The 27,170-nt window shown below is 34.4% G+C and overlaps 3 protein-coding genes across 6 annotated transcripts; 1 reads left to right on the forward strand and 2 right to left on the reverse strand.

Moving 5' to 3' along the window:
• The first annotated feature begins 224 nt into the window (after positions 1 to 224).
• Positions 225 to 6,863, forward strand: LOC119633147 (enhancer of mRNA-decapping protein 4 homolog). 4 transcript variants are annotated; one of them, XM_038026469.1, is made up of 15 exons: positions 570 to 655; positions 705 to 813; positions 883 to 1,088; positions 1,156 to 1,535; positions 1,600 to 1,853; positions 1,923 to 2,932; positions 2,994 to 3,197; positions 3,302 to 3,499; positions 3,556 to 3,858; positions 4,249 to 4,456; positions 4,523 to 4,763; positions 5,661 to 5,826; positions 5,893 to 6,110; positions 6,177 to 6,469; positions 6,550 to 6,863. In XM_038026469.1, exons 2-15 carry the CDS (start codon positions 710 to 712, stop codon positions 6,734 to 6,736), a joined length of 3,972 nt encoding a protein of 1,323 aa, XP_037882397.1. In that variant the 5' UTR covers positions 570 to 655; positions 705 to 709; the 3' UTR covers positions 6,737 to 6,863. The 4 variants fall into 4 exon arrangements, with proteins under 4 accessions (XP_037882394.1, XP_037882396.1, XP_037882395.1 ...); XM_038026466.1 differs by having other exon boundaries at positions 225 to 813; XM_038026468.1 differs by having other exon boundaries at positions 225 to 813; positions 3,631 to 3,858.
• An 829-nt stretch (positions 6,864 to 7,692) lies between these two features.
• LOC119633855 (GATOR complex protein Wdr59) lies at positions 7,693 to 12,179 on the reverse strand. The gene is made up of 9 exons (XM_038027638.1): positions 11,631 to 12,179; positions 11,357 to 11,567; positions 11,163 to 11,295; positions 10,957 to 11,107; positions 10,727 to 10,900; positions 10,012 to 10,671; positions 8,923 to 9,957; positions 8,640 to 8,861; positions 7,693 to 7,801 (listed from the first exon to the last, which is right to left on the reverse strand). The coding sequence occupies exons 1-9, from the start codon at positions 11,913 to 11,915 to the stop codon at positions 7,724 to 7,726; spliced, it is 2,949 nt and encodes a 982-aa protein (XP_037883566.1). The 5' UTR covers positions 11,916 to 12,179; the 3' UTR covers positions 7,693 to 7,723.
• Positions 12,180 to 15,993: 3,814 nt separating this feature from the next.
• Positions 15,994 to 18,542, reverse strand: LOC119633733. The gene has a single exon (XM_038027435.1). It carries the CDS (start codon positions 18,522 to 18,524, stop codon positions 16,413 to 16,415), a length of 2,112 nt encoding a protein of 703 aa, XP_037883363.1. The 5' UTR covers positions 18,525 to 18,542; the 3' UTR covers positions 15,994 to 16,412.
• Positions 18,543 to 27,170: the final 8,628 nt, after the last annotated feature.

Here is a 27,170-nt window from a genome sequence, read left to right on the forward strand (position 1 = left end):
TCTTTTCTTTTGTTCCTATGGTTAGCCAACTAATATTTGGGTCTTATATTTTATCTCCGTTTGAAGCGTAATGCACATTCCACATGTTTTGCAAAAGGGATCCTTATCAATTTTTAAAAATGTGTCAATTCCCATTTACAATAAGTCATTTATACAATCCAACGTTTTAAATGTTATCTTTGTACTCCTGGCAGCACTGAATGCGGCATCAGAACAGCGAAACGAAAGGAGCACAGTTTCTGCGGTTGTGTATTTCATTTTTTTTATATAAAATTATCGTTGTAACTATACTTGCGAAAAAGATAATTTATTTATTTCAATTCTTTTTATATATGTAATTTATTAACGGATAGTTTATTGTTACATTATTTAAGAAACAATTACAGTTTGCATGTATTTGGAAACAAAAAATAATAATAAATTTTTTTTACGAAATCAAGAAAGGATTTAATTAATTTTGCCGTAAGTGAAAAGTAGTGTAATAGTAAAGCGCGGACAATTCGCAATAAAGCGGATCGCACATAATTGCAAGCAAACGCTACCTGTGTTGTAAATGTTAGTTGCACTGTTGGCAGTGGATGCCGTTTTCCGAAAGTCTTTAAAGAATTTTGAAAAGCGTTTTATTACGGAAGCTCGAGTTGAACGAACTCAAAACGTAATACAAATTGCACATTTGGAACACGTAAAAAATACTGTATCCGTAGATTTTATGGGCAAGATGGGTGGTGGAGGTGGTCAACAAAGCCCTCCTGCTGTTTCGAATGAAAATGTTGCAGATAATACCGGCATGGGAAAGCACAATGTGACCTTAATGTAAGTTTGTTTAGCATTATGTGATTTTTGATTAGTTTTTTTTTTTTTGCTCATATATTGCTGTTTCAGTGCCTTCAAAACGGGAGATAATCAATGCTGTCAAGAGATTAACAGTCCAAATGTTAAGATTGTAAGCAGTAGTGGTAATCACGATCACGGCTCGTCTAAAGTTAAATTGAAAAATATTGTTGACTATAAATGGGAAGTGAAGACATATCCTGCCCATTTGATAGCTGTTCACATAGATGAGAAGTACATTGCCTATGTAATTAATGGTACAAAGTTGCTTTCATTCAAGCCAAGCTTTCATTTCATCTTAATATATTATATTTGCTGTTGCAGTTAATAAAGTGACACGTATGGAAGGTATGGTGCGCGTTGTCAATACTACCAATGGCTTAAGGGCACTTATAAAGGGCATGGCAGGGGAAGTCTTAGACTTGCAATTTGCCCATATAGAAAAGGAACATATATTAGCGTCAATTGATTTGAATTCTTTGTATGTGCACAAAATTGATGAGATTGATGGGGCTTTATTATGTAATTTAATAATTAAAATCGAATCCCCTTTGCCCAATTACACGCCAAAGCACGACAAAATATCTTGGTGTCCATTCATTGATGTTCCTGGTGAAGATGATGAAGACAGCCAGCTAATTGTATGGGCTCGTGGCACCGTGTTTCAATGTTTCAATATTAACCTAATCGTAGCCGAACATGGCGTAAGTCGAATGCTGTTTATATTAAAGATTCAAAATATAATGTTACTGCTATGCATGGTTTTAGATTGGAAAGATTCAAGAAGGTGATATCAGGTCGGGTTTTATCAAACATGAAGATAAAGCAGTAATCATCACTTGGGTAGCTTTATCGCCGGATGGATCTACTCTTGGCGTGGGAAGTACAGATGGTGTCATACGTTTCTATCAGGTCTACATTCACGACAAAAATCCACGTTGTCTACATGAATGGAAACCCCATAATGGCAAGTCTGTCTCTTCATTCTTCTTTCTCGATAATTTGACTAAAAATAATACTGAGTAAGTAGAACGCAAATTCCCTCTTGTACATTGTCCTTATGTTCGTCTAATTTGATTTGCCGTTGCCAGCACTTATTGGAAATACGCTATTACTGGTGCTGAAAATAATACCGAATTTAAGGTTTGGGATTGCGGTACTTGGAATTGTTTACAGACAGTTAATATAATGGCGGCCAATGAAGAAAAGTCTCTGAGATTTATTGCTGAAATTGACCGAACTTCATCCTATTTAGTCATTTCCAGTCTCGAGACTCGAATATGTTATGTAATGCAAATAATCAATAATGTTAGTACGAGCACATTTAAAGATTTTTCATCAGACATTGATGAATCGCTGATGAATAAAGATACAAGTGGTAGTAGCATTGCATCACATTCTTCCAATTTGACTTCGAAAAGTTCCATTTCAATGTTTTCGCCAGCCGTTTATATTAAAAGTATTTCTGAATTTCCTCTAAATTCGGGAATTCTTTCATTTACGATTGTCGATGCCGCTGTGCGTCGCTATAAATGTGCCAATGACAATTATTTATGCGATGAATTGGACGATTATGATGAGGAGACCAATTCTATTTATTGCGTAGTTGTTCACATGTATATCGTGCAGTCGAAAAGTATGCAAGAATGTCATATACTATACCAACCAACGGTGCATGAAAGCGTTGATATAAAGAGCACAATGTCAAGCAGCGAAACTAGCAATCAAAGCATACATTCGAAAAATTCTTTGCATAATGACATTTTAAACAGCAACTCAAACACGATTGACAACGACAGGGTGAATACGGATGACGACGATGGTGAAGAAAATGATCCATCCGTCGACGCAATTTCGACAGAAAGCAATGAAAAGAATCCCTTGGAGGTTTTATTGAGCATGGCATCAGCTACTGTTGTAAACAGCCAACAATCTACTTTAACATCGAATTCAACAGGATCAACCGTAGTGGCAGTCGCAACTGGTACTTGTGGGACGGCCGTTGCTGAAGGCAACGGAGACTCTCTTAATCCTTCGCCAAAATATACACAAGTTAATCTCATGACGCCAGACGCTTTCGCTTCCACATCATCTGCTAGCGGTAAGTAAAATTGTCTATCACATCAATTTGGTTTCGTGAAAGCTTTTGTCTTTGTTTTTAGAACGCAAAACTCCCGACAATGTTAGCAGTGAAGTCCTAAATACTATTTTAATGTTAGCTACTGTCACTGGATCGAATTCGGGCGCTACCAAGCACGATAATAAAAATTTATTAAATTTAGTTAATAATAAATTAATTGAAGACCAAGAACATCAGCAAATGCAATTAAAACATGGTATGGAAATTCAAAAAAATAACTTTATTGGTATGTGGAAGTACATATATACTTTTCATAATAATCGGCAAGGATTGTAAAATTGTAAATTAGTTTTTTTTTTCTTTTATCTTTTTTCTTTTCATATAACTTAGCTATCGATAGAAATCCGGGACGTACTATAGGAGATAATTTAACTAGTGGCGGCTCAAGTCCAAGTCGTGAGGTTCAAGAAATTATGTCTTTGCAGGATTTTGACAAAATTTCCTTTAGTGGTGACGAGCTCTTGGAAGAAGTATCAACGCATACAACTGCTGACGATGTAGACGCTAATACGTTGAGTGTTAAAATAGGTAAACGAAAACATTTTCAAATTTCGGGAATTGTCATTTATTTTCAAAATTCGTAGAACATGAATCATCCATTTGTAACACTAAACTTAGTCAGAATTCAAGTACAACTGTTAATTGGCCAAAAATTCCAGACGTACCTAAGGTGGCGAACACAAAACATTCAGCTGAATTGCAGAACGCAGCAAATTTAATATCACAAGCTGTAAACGCTTCTTCAGTATCCAGTCTTAGCAATAGCCACTTAGCTCCAAATTTGGGAAGTACTAACTCGAGTAATGCAGCGACAATGCCTTCGAATTGCGTTACGGTTACAGCATCGGACTTAAATGAAATGAATATGAAAATGACTGAACTTATAGGTACGTAAATCAACGATCACCTTTAATGAACGTTGTATGTTGCGAACATTAGTTGCAATTCAATTTAAGAAATTCCATAAATGGTTTTCTTAAGAAGAACTGCTTATGCACTTTATCGCAATGCATCTTGTTGCTATATAGTTTTTGCAGCTTGCAGAGTTTCGGTGAGAATATCTCACGCTAACAGAAACTTCAAGATAACAATTTAAATACTAGTCGGCCACATTCAAGGTCTTCGGTAATTGAAACACAATGAAAGACCAATTGATAATGAAGTTAAATTTTTTAGTCAATCTATGTATTTTATATATATATATATATATATACATATATATGTTAATGTATATACGTGAAGCGCTTAATTTTTTTCATATTATGTTTTTCATTTAGATTTAGTAAAAATGCAAACTATTCAAATAAATAATTTGCAGAAGGAGGTAACAGATCTAAAAAATTTAGATGATATAGCAACAACCAACAAAAACATATCTGAATACCCTTTCAAATTGGAAATGCAATTGACTAAAATGCTCGAACAGTATTTGAAACGTTATGAAATAGAACATAAACGTAAACTGGCTGCCTTTATGGCGGAAAGGTAATCCTTCAGTAACTGCATTCGTTAGAATTTTGCTATATTCATTTGATGCATATGTCTTTACAGAGAAGCCCAAAATCGTGAATTACGTGAAAGCATTGTGCAAATCATGAACCAGTATATTCTGACACAATTTGGTGAAATAGTTTCAAAAGTAATGGCTATTGAAGCCCAACGGCAACTGGTTCCCATGTTATCTGCCAAACTTGACGCATTGCAACATCAAATACAAATTGACGTTGGACAAAAATTGACCGCCTTCGATTCAATGCTTAAAGAGAATATTGCGCAAGCGTGCAAGAATAAGGTAAATAATTTCAAAAATTGATTTGTTCGACAAAAACATTTCACTCTTATTATTAACGAGATTTAAGATTAAGTTTCCCAAATGTATGCAGCGTGCCCAAGAGCTACACGTATTCATTGTTCAAAATATCGAAATAGCGAAATCGATAAGACCTGTCCACTTATCTGCCTGATTGGATTGAGATTGTGGTACTTAAACTCCGTCTATTTAAACCTATTTATATTCAAGTTGAAATATCAGGAAAAGAAGAAGCCATGAGCTAAGAAACGAAATAACATAACAGTGGTTCTAGGGCAAATTATGAACACTTGCCATTCAAAATAATTTGTTTGTGCCTTTTGTAGCTTTGTCGCGAATAATGAAAAGCAAAATCCGTTTTCCATTCCATTTTCCCAATTTTCGCTACGAAAATTTTAATGGCCCTTGGAAATGGTCGTAGAAATGTATTGCAATTTTTTCAAAGTTTCTAATGCTTTTTCTCAAGTCAATGTATACAAAGACATAAATAATAATGCCATTATGAAATTAATGCGTCGAAACAAACGGAAAGCATATATCTTAAGCTTAAGTAACAACAGATGAATACATGTATCGATAATGTAATAATGCATGCAGAGCCCGAGCCCGAGATATGAGATGCGCTATTCTGCATTTGGAAAATTTGTTGGTTATGGTAATGTGTGGTTCAGAGTAAATTGTTCTCTGAATTTGTTGTTGTATTAAGTGTGTATATTTATTACAAATTATCTTCTAGTAACATCTTCCACTTGTTTCCTGTTCGTAGCTAAGCATATGTGTTCCATTAACACATGGAATAATCGCCATCCCACAAACAACATTTAAAACAACATTTAAAAGAATTTTTTTTTTTAAAATTTATATTGCCTTTAATTTCAGAGTATTATTGATACATTTGGCAAATCGGTGTTGGTGGGTGTGCAGGGCAGTTTGCAATCTGCTTTCATAGAGTCTATGTCCAGTACGTTAATACCGGCGTATGAGAAATCCTCGCAAAATATGTTCAAACAGCTGCATGAAGCTTTTTCCGTTGGAATTAAAGAATGTAAATAACGCTGCAAGCAAACAAAGACTATTTAAAATATAAATGAGAAATATTTTCCCTTTAAAGTTATGGAACAATTTGATAATTATTTGCAACAACTGCAACCTATGCATGACTCCACAGAAGATATCCTCAACAAATTCTCAGGTTTTCGTCAGCATCTCGATTCGATTTTGACGAAACATCGTAACAGTGTTCATGAGGCTGTGCTAGAAACACGTAAAGATATTAAAGGATTGGAGATTTTACTGTCTCATCAGATACAAGAAATAATACGATCCGAAGTAGGTTTCGCAAATATTTAATGTCTAAACGTTTCAATTTCATCTCATAATATAACCTCTTCTTAGGTGCGGAAATCATTCGAAACTCAGGCCGTAGCTTTACGATCGCAAGCCAATACTCCTGCTCCTCTATATGATCTTAAAGATACCATTAAACACTTGTTGATGCAAGGGCAAATCAATAAAGCTTTTCATCAAGCATTGCTGGCAAATGATCTTAACTTAGTCGAATACACTTTAAAAAGTGCCGATCATAATGCAGTTTTTACACCAGACTGTTGCCTTGAACAGAAGGTATTGTTATCATTAATTCAACAGATTTCCGCTGATATGAGTAATCATAACGAAGTAAAACAAAAGTGAGTTTATAATCTTAACTTACTGAACCGATTAGTGAAGTTTTCTTGAGTTCTGATTGCATTTTGTTTTTATCTTTCAGTTATTTGGCAGAGGCTTTATTGGCAATCAATGCCCATGATCCCATTACCCGCGAACATGCTCCTAAGGTGCTGCAAGAACTGTTTCGCAATTGTCAAATGTTTTTAATTAACTACCCAAAGAGTTCCCAATGCAGTAATGTACGCATGCTTATGAAAGCGGTACAAGCATATAAGAGTCAATTCTAATACACGATTGGTGTTGGTTTAACAAACTGATAGTAAAACTTCATCGCTAATCTTATTCGTCACAATTATTGGCTTCTCAGTGATGGCAGTTGAATATTTAAGCATTTCATAACGAACTTGAAACAAAGAATAGAATTCTTCTTAAAAGCGAAATAACAGAAACTATATACTCTTTTAGGTTAAGGTTTACACGGACAAGCAAGCAACGTATTTGAAGTGATGTTCATTACCATAAGATTAATTCCTTTCCTTTTTTTTTTTTTTTTTTTTTTTTTATTTTTTATGTCCTTTCACTTGCTTTTCCGTCAGATAATTCGTAAAGATCAGAGTTGCAAAATTTCTTTTTGTTCGTGTTCTTATCTATCGTGTTCGATATCTATCTTATAATAAAAAACACAAATGTACGTCAGCCCATATCTACAAATAAGTCCAGTAAAGTATAAACCAGTTATTCTAAGTAAGTCCGTCTGCTTATATGTTTTTTTGTGGACTCCTCTCGAAGAAAATCGCAAAAAACGCTCCTAATAAATGCTAAATCCACTTTTTGAGAGCAAAAAGAAAAAAAAAAAGAAATGAATTAAATGTAAATTTCTACTACCTGTTAACTCAGTTTTTTTTTACATGACTTTCCACTTATGCAATAGAATTTAGAAAACTTATGTTTCGACTTTGAGTGGTGAATATATATAAGTTTCTAATATTATTTACGATTGTTCTTCTTTCTGATTTATACACGAACGGCTAAATAATTTACTGCTATGTGATTTAATAAACGATTTAAAGAACTTGTTCACAACTTTGATTACACAATATTAGTGCAACAAATGAGATATGATTAATTTATTTAGATACATTATCCATAAAACCTTTATTTTGTTTTCCTATAAAAATCAAAAACATTCATAATGTGTAATAAAGAAAATGAAGGAATATTTTTATTTTTTTTTCACTTTTGATGTAATTCCATAAATTTCAATGTTTCGATTTTTATTTTATATGTTCCAGTATAGCGGCACTTTGCAACATGCATTCACATCCACAACCCGAAGCACATACACTGTGATTCTAAAGCGGCAAAGTTCATTAAGATTGAAAAAAGACAAAGAGTTATTATACAAAATGCGTAGCACAAAAAGTTTTTATAGCTATAGATTCTTCATGCTCTCGGTGACAAAAAGACACACGCACTATAAATATAGATCCAACAAATATATATATATATATATATCCTTAATTAGCATATTCGCTTATTTGTCTGAGGGTTCTCTGGTGGAATGCACTCGTTTGTGAAAACATGTATAGAAAACTGAAGCGTGGCCTATGTGCTCCTGGTTTGTGGCTATAAGTCCCCGCGATACTAATGGAGAGTTCTTGCTTTCTATCCGCGAAAGTTTAATTTGTACTAAACAAGCAGAGGCATTCCGGATAATCAATTTTTCAATTGAATTTGTAATTGTTAATGGATTACTATTAGACTTTTGATTTTCAGGGAGGTTTATGTTAAATAAGCCGTAGACATTTTTAAATTAAAAATTGGAGAGCGAGTTAGTATCAACTTTTAACATTTCACGTCGATCGACAAAAGGAATGATGAAATTTTACCAAAGTTAAAAGGATTTACTTTATTTTTATCTTGTATCTAAGGCCGGTTTTTAAAAGGGAATCAATTACGGTTTGTAGCTTGTTGAAGTGATTGTTTTCGCTTTTGTGCGCGATTTTTTTCGTAAGCCGCAAGCATTCCAAGCAATCGTCAAATCTTTTTCAAATTTTTTTTTTAACCTCAGACTCAGATTCTCAAATCGATCAAGCGTACTTTAGGTGGTTTCTGATCAGTACTTCCGTAACAAGTGCAATTGTGAGATTTTTTGTACCTTCAATTATTGTTTTTCCGTTTTTCGCTTACCTTAAACCAATGAATTATGTGAGTTAGATGACCCCCATGGCCACAGGCTAAGCAAGCATTTGCTGCTCCCTTTACTGGCAATCCGCACAAAGTGCAGAAGAGAACGGGACGTTGGCAAGAACCACAGGCCGGTGTACGTTTAGGTTTCTTGCAGCTCGAACATTCTGATACGAACTCTAGTCCCTGAGGTTGCACTTTTGTGTACATTGTGTGCTTTAAAATCTGAAAATATGAAGTCAATTCAACTTAGAAAATATACAAAGACTCGCAAAGAGATTTTTACCAATGATCGCTTTGTTAGCAATTGCCAACCAAAGAGTATTTCGGCGTAAGCTTTTTTGAATTCATCAAACAGCGCCATCCTGCAAGGCCTAATTAGTGAACAAGCGTACAATTCAGTGCTAGCTAATTTAGCATCCATCCAGTCTAACGAATCGGACCAAGAATTACTGCGCAATTGTTTTACATAAAGGCCTGCTTTCCCGCTATTCGCTTTTGAGTGTTCAGAGTGAGTGTCTACGGGCAAAACTGTATGGTACGGTGAGGAATTTGGTGTTAGAAGTGGTAATTTATTATGATAGCCACTAGAAATTGCAACGTTAGCATCGCCGCCATCTTTCGGTGGTGGACATTTATGAAAAAGACACGCTAATGTCACTGCTGTTTGTAAATCTCCCGATGTTGCAAAATGCATAATTAACGCTTCGAGTAAGAACTTTTTAAAAGGATTGTAAAACAGCATTTCGTATTTGGTTTCAGAAGGTATATTAGGCGTTGCTATCTTTTCCGCAAGCGTCCATATCGGTAGCAAATCGTAACGTCCATTGGCCTCACAAATTTTACGATTCTTTTTGCATGTTTCAATAATATCACTTTTGTCAAGTGAGAGCTCTCGAGCCACCTCGCGGCTCATATTCAGTAGCTTACTGCAATCGTAAACGTGCACAATTGGGGAGGAATACGCTGGTTTTGGCATAGTACGATTTTTTGAATGTTTTGAATTTATGCGATCATGTAAATAAAAGGACGAATTTGAGTCACGATGCGTATATAATACTGGTTGCGGACCCATAACATTTCCCAAAAGACCGCCACCATTTATAGCTGACAAGGTACGAGGAGTAACATTTTGATGACGTAACGTTAGTCGTTTTGTGTTGAGCACTTGTGCGAAGTTACATAACATGCCAATGGAATTAAATGTGGCTGCTGATGTGCGAGGGAATGGTATACAGGCATCATGTAACGCGCCGCTAAGAGCTCCTTCTAAGCGAGGGGACTGCAAACGAAGCTGGCACTTCTCTGAACCACCGCCAGACTGCAAAGGAGATGTATTATCGAGGAAAAAAGCAAATAAATCATAAGCTTATACCTTTTTAAGAGCGGTTACTAAAGCTCTCAAACATTGTTCTAAACAAGTTCGTGACTTTTTTACTCGTTGCAAAGAATTTGTTTTGAGAACTTTCAACATGAATTTGGTAAGTTGATCGTGTAAAGTAGTGCCTTGGCAAAATGCAAATTCGGGACCGATATTCGGGCTAGGATATTCGGTTGGAAAAGTGGTTTGCAGTATCACTACATGGCCACCAGCGGAGATTTTAAAAATAGCATAGCGTTTGATTGCGTCCAATATATCGACTTCTACATGTGGCATATTAGTGTTCAAAAGTGAAAATTCATGATGCAGAGAACAGGTTGGCTGATCCGTCAGGGAGCGCGCTATGGAAGATTCCTCTTTTCTTATGTACGCTGCTGATGACGACAGCCTAGGAGGAGACAACTGGACGCAAGACAGACCACACATTTGTACAACGTCTAATCCCTCTGTGGTTGCTGCTTGTATGTGCATATTAGTAGTTTGCTGCAAAGAAGACGATTGAATTGCCTGAAATTTGGTTGGGGTCGCTGTGCGAGATTCTCCCCCCAACTCGTAGTTCTCGTTAGAATCTGAGTCTGGTTCACATAGTTTTAGCAACATATCGTCAATTTTCCAGACCCTCAATGTACGATCCCGTGACCAAGTAACTAATTCCTACCAGTATCGAATTAATTTGGTTTTTTTTTTAGATAATATTTGGAACACTTACGATTTCTGATGGATTTTCGCGGTCTGGACGCCAAGCAAAATCAAGAATAACATCCGTGTGTCCAACAAAAGAGCAGACAGGATCATACTGTTTGCTATTGCTCCAAAGCAAAAGACTGTTTTCGCCACGGCCTAAATGAGGCACTACTATACTTACCAGCCCATTGCCAATAGGCTGCGATTTTAAAAAGTGAATATCTAGTATCAATAAACAAAAATTTTCATTTTTACCGTATATCTTGCTCTCCACACTGGCGATGATGTCGTTATAATCTTTTCGGCACGACGAGGATTGTTGATATCAAAATATTTAACGGTACCGTCTTGACTGGCTGTGGCTAAGCACGTTTCCCGGCGATGACTCCAATTAATACCGTGAACTCTATAATATGTAAAGATATGTGAAGAACAATGTAATGATAAGACAAAATAAAAACCTGTTCAAATGCGCCGTTATGTAGTGTATGGGGCATGAACCTTTGCGTATATCCCATATCCGAAGATCACCGTCATGAGCGGCCGCTAGAAGATTGCCGGAAACGCGATTAAAGCCGACTTGTGTGGCACCCGCTACAAATAAACACGTGCTTAAGCATTCTTATGTGACGCAGATGCAAGCGACGAAACTTACACATACAAACAGCACTGAGAGATAACGTTGGCTTTCTCGAATCTCGCAAATCCCATATATGTGAAAATGTATCGATGGAACAGCTTACCAAAAGATGTGGATTCTTACTGTGCCAATCGATATCGGTCACCATACGAGTATGGCCACGGAGTGAATGTATATAGCGCGGTTCCGCCGCACCCCAAGTCATAACGTCAATATGCTGGCTTGTCTAATGGTTTGGTTGAAAATAACGCCAATCAAAATGTTTGCAAACAAGTAGAAGAAAACATACGGCAATAGCACACGACTCTTTGCTTTCCGGGCAGACAGCAAATTCAGCTGCCGAAACTTCATACTTTGAATTGGTGTAATATTTGCGCAATACCATGTTATCTTGACCCAATCGTTGCAAAGCCAAATTGCGTCGTCCCGCCAACAGTACCCACTGCCCGGTGAAATCCACAGACATCGCTGTGGCTTGTGATTCGCGATGTTCAAAACATTTGCTGCTTTGTCTTTTAATATACGGTTGATCTCTTTCTCTTTCCCCACTTCTTAAGGTGTCTGTGGGAGGCATTATCTATCTACTTTGCTTTAAACGAAGAACTGCGCGATCACTGGATGTACTTTTTTTGGATTAAACAAATGCCGAATTCCGTTTTAAAGTTTATTTTTGCTCATTTACGTTTTTTCTTCTTTTTTTTTTTGGTTTGTTGGAAATAATGGCTTACGATGACGGTCAGAGCTCTTATTAATTTTTGATCCTTTACGATTGATTTTTTACACTTTCGGCCTACTCTTCTCCTTCTTCTTTTATGATTTGGTTTTGAATTTTTTCTAGAATTTTCTTTTTTTTTTTGGTTTATAAACGGAGAATCTATCAGGCCTTAAACGATAAGAGTTTTTAATAAAATTTCTTTCTTTATGTAGTGAATTAAGGTGGAATAAGTAGAACATAAGAAAAAAAAACATTAACAGCTGTTCTTTGTACACTGCCAACTTTTCTCAAAATTAAATCAACAGTAAATTACAGTGTATGCGATCCAAAAAGTATAGCGTGCAACCAAAAAAGTATAGCGTGCAGGCAAAAAAGTATAGTGTGCAACTAAAATAATAAATGTTTAATGAGAGAAAGAAACTCACAGAGAAGAGATAGACAAGGAAAGTGAACGGGAGAGAATTAAAAATTCTAAACAAATCATACAAAGCACAGAACACAAACAATCAAATAAAGACAATTGCACAAAAATGCAATCCAAACGTCACGCACTGAATAAACAAAAAAGGAATTATAAGTTAAAAAAACTTTTAAGCAAAAGAAGAGACTAATATTTTGTTAGCTAAGCAGCAGAAGAAGCAACAAAAATCCTTAAGCAAAGCTGAAAATGGAAACGCAATTGTACAAATGTTTAGAAACTTCAATTGCGAATCATAATAAATATATCAATAGCGACATATAGAGTTTTAGCAGGCAACAGAATACGCCCATTTGTTTGTTAATCTAGGTACCTGTCTTCCTATGCCTTTGCAAAATGTGCAAAGTTCCCTACTGTGGATTGTTTAAAATTAGCAACAACTATTAGCGAGCTATTCCCGGTTTTTATTTACTTTCATATGGAGTTTGTAAGTTTGTATGTGTTTTATACATTTTATACATTTCATATATATACCTTTTATAGCGTTTAAATAGGACGAGATGGATTCGGTTGCCTGAATCGCAAGATGAAGATTTAACTTGGAGGAAATGTTAAATTTACCGCCCATTGCAGAAGAGGCTTTAACAAGCACTGGAAACGTGACATTTAATTGGAAAGTCTTAGTGAAGGTTTAAGAATGGCAAATGACCTTGGCGATTTCTTTATGAACATTGATCCGTCTATGGAACGAAGTCTTATTTTTAAGAGACAAATTGCTAATGCGACTGCTACATATCAGTCTGAATTGAAGGAGCTTCTAAAAACTGCCAAGCAGGAGAAACTTACAAAATTCTTCAAACCATTGCCTATACCTTAAGATAATTAATCAAAATGTTCAAAACCTTCAATTAAATTGATTTTTTATATATTTGATTTTTTTTTTTATTTTGTCACCTAGGAACGTATCCCCTATAATCCCATATAAATTACCATCCCGCATTCACGGTTTCTATATTCGCGGCATTTTTGTGGAATGTATACACCGCGAATAAGGAGCTTTTGCTATATTTCCTTATTCTTCGGTGATGATGTATATTCCATGTATTTTTGTACATTTTATCAAAAGTTTTTATCTTCTTATATGAATTTTGTCTTGTCGACAGTTTGTGCGGGAGGAGGGTGATCATCTGATAATCAGTAAAAATAAGACATGTGTGGACAAGCCAGATTGACTGCTTGGTGTCTACGGGTAAACATTTGTACGGGCGGACATGTTACCAGTAAGGAAGCAAAACACACGCAGTACATGTATATAATGTTTATGGCGCATTCCAGTTTTTTTGCTCCTTCATTATCATTGCGTTTGTTTTAATTTCATGACGATTTCGAATTTAAGAATTTTTTATCCTTTTTTTCTCTGTTTTAATATAATACTATAAATATTTATTTAAAATATAACGGCATAATACATAAATATTTACAATTTAATAATAAAAACTCTTACATGGTCTTGTTAGAAGAAAAATTAGGAAAATAAATTTCTTAATTGCCAAAGAACAATGTTTATTTAAAAACTAAATTAATAGTCACCGTAACCGTCATTTGTTATTAATTCATAAATACTTAACGGGGAGAAAAAAAAAAATGCTGTGCACATTTCGATATAAATTTCATTGTAAAAAAGGTAATGCTTCATAACGAAAAAAAAAAGTTACTTCATAAATTAGACAAAATGGCAAAACTAAAACCAATTCATATGTTTGCGGTACTAATTCAAATTCCTATGAAAAGAAAAGTATTACAATTATTATTTTCTATGTTTTCCTATTCCACGCTGTATTAAGTACCTGAAAACAATGTTCAAAAAAGAAAAAAAAAAACCAAAAAATGCTCAAAACTTAACACTACTCTTATGCATGTTTAATATTTAATATACAGCTAATCTAGCAAAAAAAGAAAAAAAAGGAAAGACAATCTCGATATATGAAAATAAATAAGAGATAGTACAGAACAAATGCGGAGAACGCAGCAATTTGTTACTAGGAATTCAATGTTTCGTTAAATTAAAATAATTAATAAATTAATAAAAACAATAACGGAATAAATGCTCCAATAGCTATATATAAAAGCAATCTAGAATCGTCCATCGAATATGGGTCCGGTTGTCTCGAACCATTGGTGATTTAAATTGACTTGTCTTTCCTTCTTTTCTTAGTTAAATTGGTATGTTGAACGGAGATGGATTAAGCCAATAGATTTGTGTAGTTAAATTGTTATTATTATTATTATTATTATTATTTTTTTTTTTGTGGTATGAATTCAAATCAGTGGAGCACATAGTCTGCGTACGATGGAAGACGGGAATATGAATAATTAATCAAATGTAAAGTTCCTTTAAAAGTGCTTTTTTAAAGCCAAAGTGGAATGAGAAGGCAAAAAATGCGCGACGGGTTTTATTGTCCCATGCTGTCTTGCGAGGGACACGAATATATCCTATATAACAAGTATTTTCATGCATTTCATTTAAATGTTTATACCCTACATCACTTGTGGTAAAGGGCATATTAAGTTCGTGCGGATGCACTTAATACACAGAAGGTCTTAAGATACGCCCACCTTTCATTATATCGATCTAAGCACATCTGTCTCACTCTTCGTCTGATGTCTGTTAATGCATGTTTTTTTTTCAACTAACAGGCCGGTGTTCTTGAAATGCTTTGGTTAAATTTGGTGCACTGAAATCCTTTGGCACAAGGACGATGGCTATTGAAAATAATTCGGATCGGACCGCTTTATAACGCTTTATTCCACTGAATTTATTTCTTAAAGATTTAATTATTTTTCACCTTAATGATCGTGGCTTCAAATCGCAAATGCAACAGACTTTCCAGTGAAATTGGATAGTGCCAAAATAGTGTTGACACAATTGACTTCCGTCCGTCCGTCCCAGCATATTTAGTATACCCTGTAACATAAGTCGCGTATAAATAAGACAACTACATGTCTTTTGCTGAGTTTATTAAGCCTTTCCTATTTAGTAGGATCTGCTTTGTTGACATACCTTTTAAGAACGAGACAAAGAAGTGTTCTCAACGCTAAAGTGTTTATAAAACCGTCCTCGTCATCAATTGTTTTTCCAGCGAAAAATAAGGACATTAAAAGAAAATAATTCCAATTTACGGAACTTTTATGTACCTATGAGCGTAAGGTATAAGGAGCGTTATTGTATGAAACAGGTTTCTGCAATTCACCACAGGATAGAGAGGATTAGTTATCATTAGGCGATATCAGCTAAACTCGCTTAGTTTGCCAACATGAATGAAATGAATTGGATTGCTGGATATACCTTTATAATCAGCCTGTATGTTGATGATGATGCGATTGATAAGGCGGGTATACATTTTTGTGAAATATGTTGAAAAGCAAGTAATAACACAAACGTATCAGGATTAAATTGTAATAAATGTAAAATTTTATTAGATATACGTAAAGGAAGTGATATCTTTTTCTACCAAATACTAAGTAAGGAACGCAAACTTTCAGTAAAAAGAGTCACCGAGTTTCTTGCAACATTTTCTATACTATAAGATAATTCAATTCAACTGTTGCTAACATTTAAAAATCTTTTAGACTAACAGCTTAGTACATATTTGAGCATTTTAAAGCTTAAAATACAAAATTATTTATATATATATTTTATATGCAAGAATGCAATTGATACTCGCAAACAGTATCTACGTGTTTACAATGTAATCCTAAAGTACTTAGAGGGAAGTAACAAAATATAAGGAAACTTTCATTTCATTTATATGTTGAATTGAAAATTAATAAATGAAAGAGTAACGCTATGAACACTATGGCGGCATAAAAAACCCAATTTGGGCTATAAAAGTTTAGATTTATTTAGGGTATTAAATAGATTATATGTGAGATGCCTTTTATCTGTGGCAATAACAAAACATTTTAAATGCGTAGTCGTCAATGCAGTAACTTTGACTGCTATAAAGATTTATGCGGCTTATGGTGCCGGTTAAAGAGGTTGAATAACTGGACATGCGGACTGTGGATTCGAACAGACCTAGACCCGGTTTTGTTTGTATGCGTAACGTGACATCGATAGCATAGTCGCTTAGACCCTCTTCTTTAACAATTTTGTGATGAGGAGCAGCCACAATGGCTTCCAATATTGAATTTAAATACAATATTCTGCATTGAGGAAAAGGTTTAAGGCGTTCATTGATTAATTTCACAATGTATCGCGCGGCGCGTTGTACTCGACCATCGTTAGTAGGCAAATTTTCGCGCTGATGACATGTACACCAATGCGAGGCGATATTTGCATTGTCGCAAGAACGTGTCTCAGGTATCGGCAGAAAAAGGCTAATGCCTCGTGGGACAATATTGTCTGCATCGATAAGCTCTGAAGCTCGAGTTTCTAGCCGCTGCTTTTCTAAAGTTCGCATATCTAACAAATCCAGCATCGTAGCATACAAGTCAAACGGTGTAGTTAAGCGTTTAGCATTGCTTTCCATATTAGCAATGGCTGCCGGGTACTTTCGTTTTAACCAATCCGGGTAAAGGGTTATTAAAAGAGGCAATCGTTCTTCCATCATACCTTGGTAAGTTTTACGAAACGAACCCCAACGTAAACCATGATCGCTCATAAGGAATATGACAGTCCGATTGAGAATGCCAGACATTTCAAAAATTTTTAATAAGTCCTTGATGTCTGCATCAAGCAACATTGGCATATTGAACATGTCATGCGTCATCGTGACGGTCCAGAAGAATGAAAAAAAATTTCCTGTCGCTAAGTAGGGAATTAATTTGCGTATAAATTCCAAAACCACATCTACTGTACGTCGGCCACCTTTGCATAATTCAACGTTGAAACTCTTCATATAGCTGATGTGCTGTTCCATCTCTACCAAAATTGGATGCAAATAATAGTCGGTGGGGGGACGCTTAAAACCAGAACGGCAATAACTGAATAATCCCATTAATCCTACATCTTCAGCATAAGCCGTTTTATAGCCAGCATCTTTGTAGCGCTTCCAAATGAAGGAACATTTGTCGTATTTAGCAGAATGCGGTGTTGGTCCCAAACAAGATATGGCCAATTCGCTTTCATCAAGTCCGCTCAAAGCCGGTATAAGATTCGGATAAGTATTGTCTCCCACTTTGTTGTATCCCCAAAATTCTACATGATTGAGATTTTGATGGATATGGGTGCTCGTCACACGCATTTGCCGCAAAAAATTCAAATGAGACACACTGTCAATGCCTAGTATCATGACTGATATACGATCGATGGAGAAGTTCGGATGCGGTCGCGGTGGCTGTGTCATTTTATCGGGCATCTCTGGAGGTGGTGCCGAAAGCAATCCTTTTATAGGTGTCGTCATCGATTCATTTGACGACCTTCTTAATTCTCTGTCGTCACTTTTCATTTTGTCTAAGATAAAAAAATGAAAATCTTTATGGATACTGTTCTGATTAGAGTCCCAACATTCCACCTTTAAAAATTCGATATATTCTTTAATTGGCATCGGTTGATTGTAATGTAACTTTAACGGCAATGATTCCATATAGCGGTTATGTTGATCGTCTATACGTTTAATTTCTGTGTAATTACACGTTATACTCTCAATGTCACTGATACCGTACACCTCTTCAATTTCGTTAGCATTCATATTCAGTAAGAGATAGGATCCGTGATCGGCTGTTCGTGTTAACGATTTCTTGCAAGTAAAATTTTGCGGTCTAAACATAAACTGTATAATATTATCATCAGTTACGGGAAAGTAAGGCATACGACAACCAGGCAAATCCACAAAGTACGCTTGTGTTATATTATAATCAGCATCGATGCGTGGTATAAACTCAAAATGATCTTTAAGTTGCAACAATTTTGTCTTTAGATTGTAGTCGATGAATATATAGGAAAAGAAGCATAAGCACAGCACCAGAAAGATAATTTTCTTAAATTGTCTTCGTTTCTTTGTCATATTGTAATACCGATAATAATATTGTAGATCTCGTTTCGTCATGTAACGAGGATCAAGCAGATATTTGCCTCTGTAAATAAATAAAAATGTTTCTTTAATATCTCACGAGCAAATTTAAAGTGTAATTAATAGATAAACAACACATAAACACATAAACGGAGTTCAAGTGGAAATTACTGAAGAAAGCAGTGCCTTTTTACTTCTGGTATAACTAGGCTAACTGATTGTTTTAGAGGACAGCTTCTAAAACATTAATAGATTAAAATTTGCTTTTGTGTTGAATTAATGTAAAAGGAGTGACAAACTATGAAGATTTTTAGTAAAAATATATGTTGAATTAGTGCCGTTTATTGTTGGGATAACAAGCCGGGCTCAAGTTTCTATTCTCTATGAAAATTGATTGTGGATCCGGTGAAAAACCCCTACTAAATGCTAATTCACGTAAAAACGAGTAACGATATTGAATACGATTTTCGATGAAAACCTCGGATTTTTTTCTGCAGACGAATCTATGACGCTGCCAATGCTTAAACAGCTTTAATTGCTAAATTAGTTCTGTTATGTATTTACGCAGACGAATCTAAATGCTAAGCATGAGAGACGATTTTCGTGCTATACTTTTAAAAGGGTTCTAATAACTTAAACTGTTGTTACTCCTTTAATGAAGCATAGATTTGGAATAACCATGGACGTATATACTACAGTTACTAGTTCGATGGCCGTTCTTGTGCACTATAAGTAGGACAGAATTGATAAAATAATGAAACTGCGCTAAAGTTCTGTCTTTATGTCTTGTTTATTTGATTTATGTAATACAATAAGCGGGGTTTAGTTCCTAAGCGTCTCTTAACGGGTAATGCTTTGTTGTCCGCTTGAAGTTGAGGGCCACTTTCACAAGCGCTTGCAGACTGGCCTTGTGACTTCACTTGAACAATCTTTTTTCGCTTCTTAAGCGAGATGAAGAGTTTATCCTCACAAAACTTTTTTCACCTTACACTTAAGTATTTAAGAGATCTTCGGGGAAGATAAAAATTGATGTTAAAAAATAAGTTGTATATGATAGATCTACCATTAAAGCTTCAATATATTACTGAAATCTTAAAGTTTTATTAGAATTGAAAACATGTGTACACCTAATAGAATTTTGCGGACTGATTTTGAAAATTCTGTTTAAAGTTTACAACTGACCGTCAATATAAGGTAATATGAAGAGATTTTTGCTTATAACTGATTAGGTAAAAGAACAGACAAACTTTGTGTGAAAATGCATTAAATCGATTTATTGACATTGGGAAAGGTATCTAAAACTCGCCTTGAAAATGTGTCTCTAGAGAATTTCATTAGTTAACTTAATGTGATTACTTCTCTCATGCCATCAGGCATGAACAGGCACAAAAATATTGGATCGCTTTCTATTCTATTAAATGCCCTTAGTTGAGATTATATCAATTGCCAAATTATCATATGTTTAAAAGTTTTCAAACGTTTTGAGAGTTGATTTTCATACCTCCTGATGATTGCATGCAATGTTGTTCGTATAACACAAATGCTTTCACTAACACCTATTTTTCTGATCATTTTTATTTTTACTTAAAAGAATATATATGAGTATATGAGTGACCTTATAATCTGAAAACTTGCTTGCCCGTCGAAGTAATACGTTTGCCCTAATATGATGTTAATCCACCTTTATCACATCACATCATCAAATCCTGTATTTTTTTTTTTAATAATAAATCGCATTTTCCTTTCAATCCTTCCTTTTCAGTGGCTCGAGTAAAGAAATAACACAAATACCTATATACTGCTATTATATAAGTTTGATAATCCGTTGCGAAAATACTGAAATATTGTTTTTGTCTTTGTTGTTGCAGCAGTAGCTGTGACTTACTCATAGTTTATATTCATTTCACCATTGGATTTTCGTTTTTCATATAAAAACATTTATCGAAATCTTGTCTTCGCAAAGAAATTTGCAATTTTTGTAAAAACTCTAATAAAACTGATGCATTGGAATGATTTTCAATTAATTTTTTATATTCATTTCTTTCTAATTTAAGTTTAGAATTATCTCAAATTTGATGCTGGCGAAGTAATTTTGTTTCTTTCTTAAAAAGCTTTTCTTTTGACAGATGAAAAATAAATGACATGCGCCTTGCTATATCGATAGCGTAATCAAAGCAAGGATGCCAAGGATGCTGCAAATCAAATTAATATAAATGAAATTGAAATTGAAACGATCCCTTCAAGTAATTACTTACTAATAGTGTCAAGCTCATCTGTAACGGATTTTTTTTACATACAATAAATTTACTAAAACGCAAAGCTAGGGTAATAAATTTTAAGTATTTTCTATGCGAGTGAAAGCGAAGCGATCTAGAAACACATCAACGTAAAACAATGTAAACAATGTCCGTCTTTCATTGGATAATTTATATGGAGACTCTTTGGAGTCAGTTTTGTCATTTCATAATCCTGTAGTAGCTTTTAATGGTAAATTGACTTTCGTTTGTAAGCCTAGACCGGCGTTTGGTTTTCGTTATTTGAACATGCATCTATTCATCGGTCGATATGATGAAATCCACCTAAAACAATTGCTCCTTGGCGGATTAGAATGAATACTGTCCAGGCATTATCTCCCTATGAACATCGATTATATCTGATCAATTTACTTAGCCTTGAACGTAGAAGATTCAAGGCGGTATTTCGTCATAATTCTTGGTCAATAAGCTTGATTTTAGTATTCGTTCAAGGAGTTTCCTTGTCCTTCATTTACTTTAATGTGGGAGTAGTTATAAAATCTTTCTTCTTTTTTCGTCTTAAGCAAAGAATTTGACAATAGATCTCTCGATGTCCAGCATATAATTCTTGTTGTAGCCAACAAGGCTGTAAAAATAAGGGAAAAAAAAGAATGAAAGAGGATTTGTTTGTATCAAAAATTAAAGAAACCATAAAATTAAAATGGCAGGACTTCAGACGAAGCATTGGAAAACTGCGTTAAACGGGAATAAATTATTTCTTGTTTGGTTTCAGTGGAATTGAGAAAAGACCTCATTACTGTTGTTAGAGATGCCGTTGAATTTCTCCACTGTAGTTTTTATTTTATAGAGTATATTTTCCATCATCAAGATTGTAGATAGAATGTAAAAATTTATATGAAACTGTATATAAACATACGTTGATGATATTTAATGATATAGAACGCACAGTACGTGACAATCAAATTTATTAGCTAACAACATTCATATGTGAACAATAGCTATTAATTATAGCCGCACAATGATGACCAATAAATTGGAATTTTGCAAATATCTATGAAAGAACTTCGTCTAGTGTGCATCTGCTTTAGTAGGTTTTTTGTACCCTAATCCACTTGTGGTGCAGTTTGTGCGAACAACATCTAGAAGGATTTGAGGGAGATCTATTTTTTACTTTGTAGATCGATTCAGAATTATTTTCTATATCAATCTAAGTTTTCCTGTACGTCTATACGTCTGATGTCTATCCATGTGCTCTTGTCTTCTACCTACACATCGCAATCTTTGATGAAATTTGTCACATTGCCGCGTTTTGTTCCGAGGACGAACACTATTGAAATTAATTCAGATCGGACTAACTTTTCGATTAAAAATAGGCGTTTATATGCCAAAGAGTTTCAATTTTTAATATTTTGTGATAAAAATTGGTCCTTATTAAAACAATCTTACGCAATTTGGACCGCATAGGTCTAGTTTTTTGATCGCGGCGTATACAGGGCTTCCTATGAAAGCAAATCCTTCAATGGGGACAAAGTATAATTTGTGCTTTGTTATGATGAAAGCAATTTGAAAATAATAAAATCGTTGATAAGTAAACTAAGTTTGCTAAAATCGGACCCCCGTTAGTTGACATTTTGAAGACTTTCATGAAAATCATGGATTTACTTAAAAAAAATATACAATTTTTTGAGTGTATTATTAAGCAAATGCGTGAATGATTGATTGTATTAGGAGAAGTGGCCGATTTTGCTCGACGGTAAAATTCTTACTTGCTTTTCTTATATGTATTTTCAGGAAACATTGTCAAAGATCAGATTACAAGCAAGGGTTTAGATTGTATTCAAACAAGGATTTTGTATGACATGCTCTACGCAACGGTTGATGGTGCAAATGAATTCTACTATCACGAATATCTGGTAAGTGTGATGTTTGTAAACTAAAAGATGTGCTACAATCTCTGAAAGAGTTTGCAATGCAAATCCGATCATGTAAGTAGCGGACTCGATACACCTTTCTACGAAATCACGATTATCGTCTGAAAAATTGATGTAGAAAACAGATTTGAATTACAATTTGCACATTTGCAATAAAGACTGAGCTAAATGAAGTTGTAATGGGACTTAAGATTGTGTACATAAAGTGTTACAATTAAAGATTAAAAACACGAATTAAAACATATTTAGGATTAAAGGTCATAATAATTAATGAATAAAGAAGCTGAAAAGTATTGCAACAAGCATCAGCATCTGCAAGTGTAACAACAGCAATAGTCCTAAGAGTACAATATATTAAAAGCAAAGAAATGAGAATATTATATTCGGCCATGGCCGAATTTTACATTTTGATATGTTCGTTTTTTTTGCTTTTCTTTGTTCCGAGTAAGAAATTTGTGAACATGTGGCTTCCATTTTCAGCTTTATTATAATCTTGGAATTAAGCCAAAAATACCTAAGTTTCGTTTTATCAGCTTAAATTTGCGTCGCTTTGAATATGTTCGCGAAAGAGGGGTTGGAGACTGGAAGAAGAATCAAGATGCTCTGTGAAGTGTCACTTTGTAACTATTGTCATTCTGCGCGTAATAATGACTTTAATAGCAATATAATGCTAGAGTACCGTTTACTTATGTTATCCAAGTATTTTACTTATCTATTTATTTAAATAAATACAGTACTACAGAGAATTGCTGCCAATTTGTATTAATGGATATATGCGTGTACCTTTCATTTATCCAGAGCAGCTATTACTTTGCAAGTTACTATGCTATGAAATTCGATGACGTCTATACGGATGACTAACCATGTCTTGGAGTGGACAGAATACGAAATTCATGCCGAAAAGACAACTAGTCTTTCAATGCTGCCTGCAAAGGATCCACTTTTTGAATATGGAATCGCTTTTCGACCAAGCAATAATTTGTTGATTGAGACCAATGCTGTGTCCGAAGAAGCAATGTCCACTTAATATAGCTAAGAGAATAGCAAAGTGCAGGTTACCCTTGCATAGAAAAGTTATGCTACATTAGGTCGAGCGTTAGCATGCTGCAGAAACACTCTGCCATTATTTTTGGCTTATTGCGTCCGGTTTAATTGCATCAATTTCCTTTTCGTTTTATTGAAGTACTTCATGGAACATCGTTTAAGGTAATGATGCTCTCGGCCTTGCTTTTTGCTCTACCAATAATTTATGGGTTCTATCTTCCTTCATTCGTCTCCTTCGTCGAATTAAACGTGAAAAAGCAATAGTTCACGCTTTTTGAATAAGTCGACCTATTCACACTTGTGTGGAAAGCTATGTAAACTTTAGTGACATACGAGCGCATAAGATTCAACCTCTATTTGACAGACGCCGTCTTACGAAATATGTGCAAAATAAATCCATCTTTCCTACGTCTGCTCAATCGTGATCAGTTCTAATGACTAAAGAGCTTTTAGCCTCAGAGCAATTCGTTGGCTTTCTTCTTATTATTTCAGTTTCTCCTAAAGCTCTTCCTCTTTCCACTATACGGATTTTCTCAATTAAGTACACATTGATGCATGTAAAGAAAAACGTATTAACTCATACGTCCCGTACATATCTTATTTTCTTATTGGAAAATTTTGTTAGTTTGTTTTGCTTGTTTGGATTCCCAATCGGAATACTTAACGATTTAAATAAGTTTGCGTCCTTGTGATCTCCTAATTGGTTGTAATATTGCTCAGTTGTGCCATGATTTCGTCTTTATTTGTCTCTAAAGTAATTATACTCAACTAAAAAGTTCAATCAATCGATTATGTAACATGCATAAAAGCGCGTTTGAGATTAAAGTGTCATTTAGAGTGCATTTAAAAAAATCTATAAAAGGTGTGTATGTCAACAGACTGATCGGCATTATTTCTGCCTGACCAATTGGAGAACTTGAACAATATATCTGCTAAGTGTAATGAATGATGGGTATCAAGTTTCATTCAACACTATTTTGAGACTTTCGTTTTCATGCCTTACGCTAGGTATGAGTAAAAATATATTAAATAAAGCACTTTCTCTTATTGCTTGCTCCAAAAGCAAATAGTATTGGAAATGGTTTGAATTGCAACATTGTTCTGAGCACAGCTCATATAATAGACGCTTAGTCTGGAAATGTTATTATAAGAAAAAAGTTTTCTGTTCCCAGCAGTTCCCAAAACATCGATGAATAATAATATTTTAGCATGCTGAAGGAATGCGAAAACTTGGGATCGGATGAAACCGCTTTTGGATCTCTCTTATCCTCTCCCTGTCTACTACATAGGCGTTCCTAAATAGAGAAGGCTTATGTACAGCAAAACAGCGTAATAAAAATTTTCCCCGATTAGTTTGGACTATATAGTTTTCTTTTCAGGATCTCTCCTCATATAAGGTATCGCACTACAATTAAGTGTTTATGCGACAACCGGTTATCATTAGGTTAAAGATTTTGCCATAGAGTGTAAGTTGATAGTTGATCTTGTTCACCTACAAAGTTTTTTTAACTTGTTATACTTCCTACCACTAGTGGCAATTCAAAATTAATCTAAGGATATCTGTCCGTCTGTTTGAATAAATCTTGTCCACGTAGTTTTATTTTTAAAGGATGCAAAATATTTTAAAGAAAATTTTTTCATTAACTAATTTTGGCTTAAGGACGCACGCCGATGAAAATGAGTTTAATCGGATCATTTTTGACTTCAATCTCCGTATAATTCAATATTTTGAAAATGTTGTTACATGAAAGAAAACCATTGAAAAGTAATATATTATGGAACATGGACGTGGTCAAATGTTCTCCTCGGCATCTATTTGTCTAGAATAGGAAATCGGCTAATACAGATATTCTAGCAAGGTCCGACACCTATATGGGAACCCTCTTACAAAGATACAAGGTTTAATTTTCTGTATTTGATGAGGAGAAAAGTTGTGACATATTGAATTATGTTGTAGGACACTTGAAGGTCATTTCATTAAACCGTTAAAAAAATCTCTGCTGAATACTGCAATAATTGTTTATATTGCATCTACAATTTTGATAACTATACGACTCACAGATTTGCATTTTAATACTTTATGTTTTTTTATTTTTTTTATAAAATATTAACATTTATTTCATCGCCGTGTTCTTTGAAAAGGATATTAAACTTTTCTTGCATCAAAACCTTTTAAAATTTATTAATATCTTCGCAGTGAACTTTAAGAGAATTGCTCTACAAATTTGTTTTTAATTTAATTAAGTAAAAAAATTTAAATATTATAAAAGATTGTTTTTTTATGAAAATTATCACAAAATAATACGAGAAAACTTTATTTTTCACTTATCTTTGCCTAAAGCAAATTTGCAATATTGCTCTTAAGCAATTTGCTGGCTAGTTGGAGAAATGTTAAACTTAATAATTGAATCTGGAATTATATTTAAATTTAATTAAAGTGAATAAAAGCAATAAAAGCATATTTGCATTTGCTTATTTATTTATAGGGATTTAATTTTTTCGATTTAATCTTAAAGGCATAAGCTTTAATGTGAACATGATGACTGAGTATCCAGCCATTATCCAAAAATATTAAATTCTTATTCATTCATAAACGTTGCATGCATACAAACAAAACAGTGTGTGTTGTAATTTCATATGTAAAAAATTCCACATCCCATATCCTTGATATGAATAGTGAAAATAAATACAACAAAGAAATTAATAACGAAAAACGATGAGAAAGCATTTCTTTGTATCAACGATTAAAGGAACATAAGGCCAAAATAGCAGGACTTTATAAGAAGCATTGAGACGCAGCACTATAATGACATATGACATATTCGCGTTTGGTAGAATAGGGAAATCCTTTCCTGCCGCACTTTTAAGCAAAACTTCTCATATCAAGGACGCATTTTTATATGCAGGATCGTATTCCTTATCTCGAACTCAAAACGTAAAGTGGATGATATTATTTTAGACGTAGCAAGGGCTTGCCATTAAGAGCTGATCGCTTTCTTGTCGCAAACCCAATATATTACCAAAATCGCTTACGTTAACTATAGCTATTAATTATATGACTGCAAAGTTATGGTCAATAAGATGGATTTTTCGTGGAGCTATAAAAGCATTAGTTCAAGCATGCATACGTTTTAGTACAATCACTTACTTTCTTTGAAGTGCTATCAAAATTCAAACTATAAAATCAAATTCAAGTGCCAAGTTGAGAAGAATTTCTCAGTTTCAAATAATTGAAGAATCGTTGTCCATGAGAACACTAAAGCAGTATAATGATCGAACAATTATTATATAGCTGCCTGCGTCAAACGTTCAAAATAGTGCATAACTGCTGCGATTTTCGTTTAATAGTGCAAAGCAATCGTTGCACTTTTGCTATGATGTTCATCTCTTTAATTTGTTTGCAAACTATGGATGTAAGGTTATGTTATCAGGTGGGAGAGGTGGAAGAGATA

The sequence above is a fragment of the Glossina fuscipes genome, unplaced genomic scaffold, assembly GCF_014805625.2.
Source record: "Glossina fuscipes isolate IAEA_lab_2018 unplaced genomic scaffold, Yale_Gfus_2 2, whole genome shotgun sequence".
In the NCBI taxonomy this organism is placed as follows: Eukaryota; Metazoa; Arthropoda; class Insecta; order Diptera; family Glossinidae; genus Glossina; species Glossina fuscipes.

Coding starts and splice junctions, on each gene's coding strand:
- LOC119633147 (XM_038026466.1), top strand. CDS start 554: ATGTTAGTTGCACTGTTGGCAGTGGATGCCGTTTTCCGAAAGTCTTTA. Junction 1,854..1,922: donor TTGACTAAAAATAATACTGA/GTAAGTAGAACG, acceptor TGCCGTTGCCAG/CACTTATTGGAAATACGCTA. Junction 3,198..3,301: donor TCAAAAAAATAACTTTATTG/GTATGTGGAAGT, acceptor CATATAACTTAG/CTATCGATAGAAATCCGGGA.
- LOC119633855 (XM_038027638.1), bottom strand. CDS start 11,915: ATGCCTCCCACAGACACCTTAAGAAGTGGGGAAAGAGAAAGAGATCAA. Junction 11,296..11,356: donor TCTCAGTGCTGTTTGTATGT/GTAAGTTTCGTC, acceptor GTTTATTTGTAG/CGGGTGCCACACAAGTCGGC. Junction 10,672..10,726: donor GCGAAAATCCATCAGAAATC/GTAAGTGTTCCA, acceptor CGATACTGGTAG/GAATTAGTTACTTGGTCACG.
- LOC119633733 (XM_038027435.1), bottom strand. CDS start 18,524: ATGACGAAACGAGATCTACAATATTATTATCGGTATTACAATATGACA.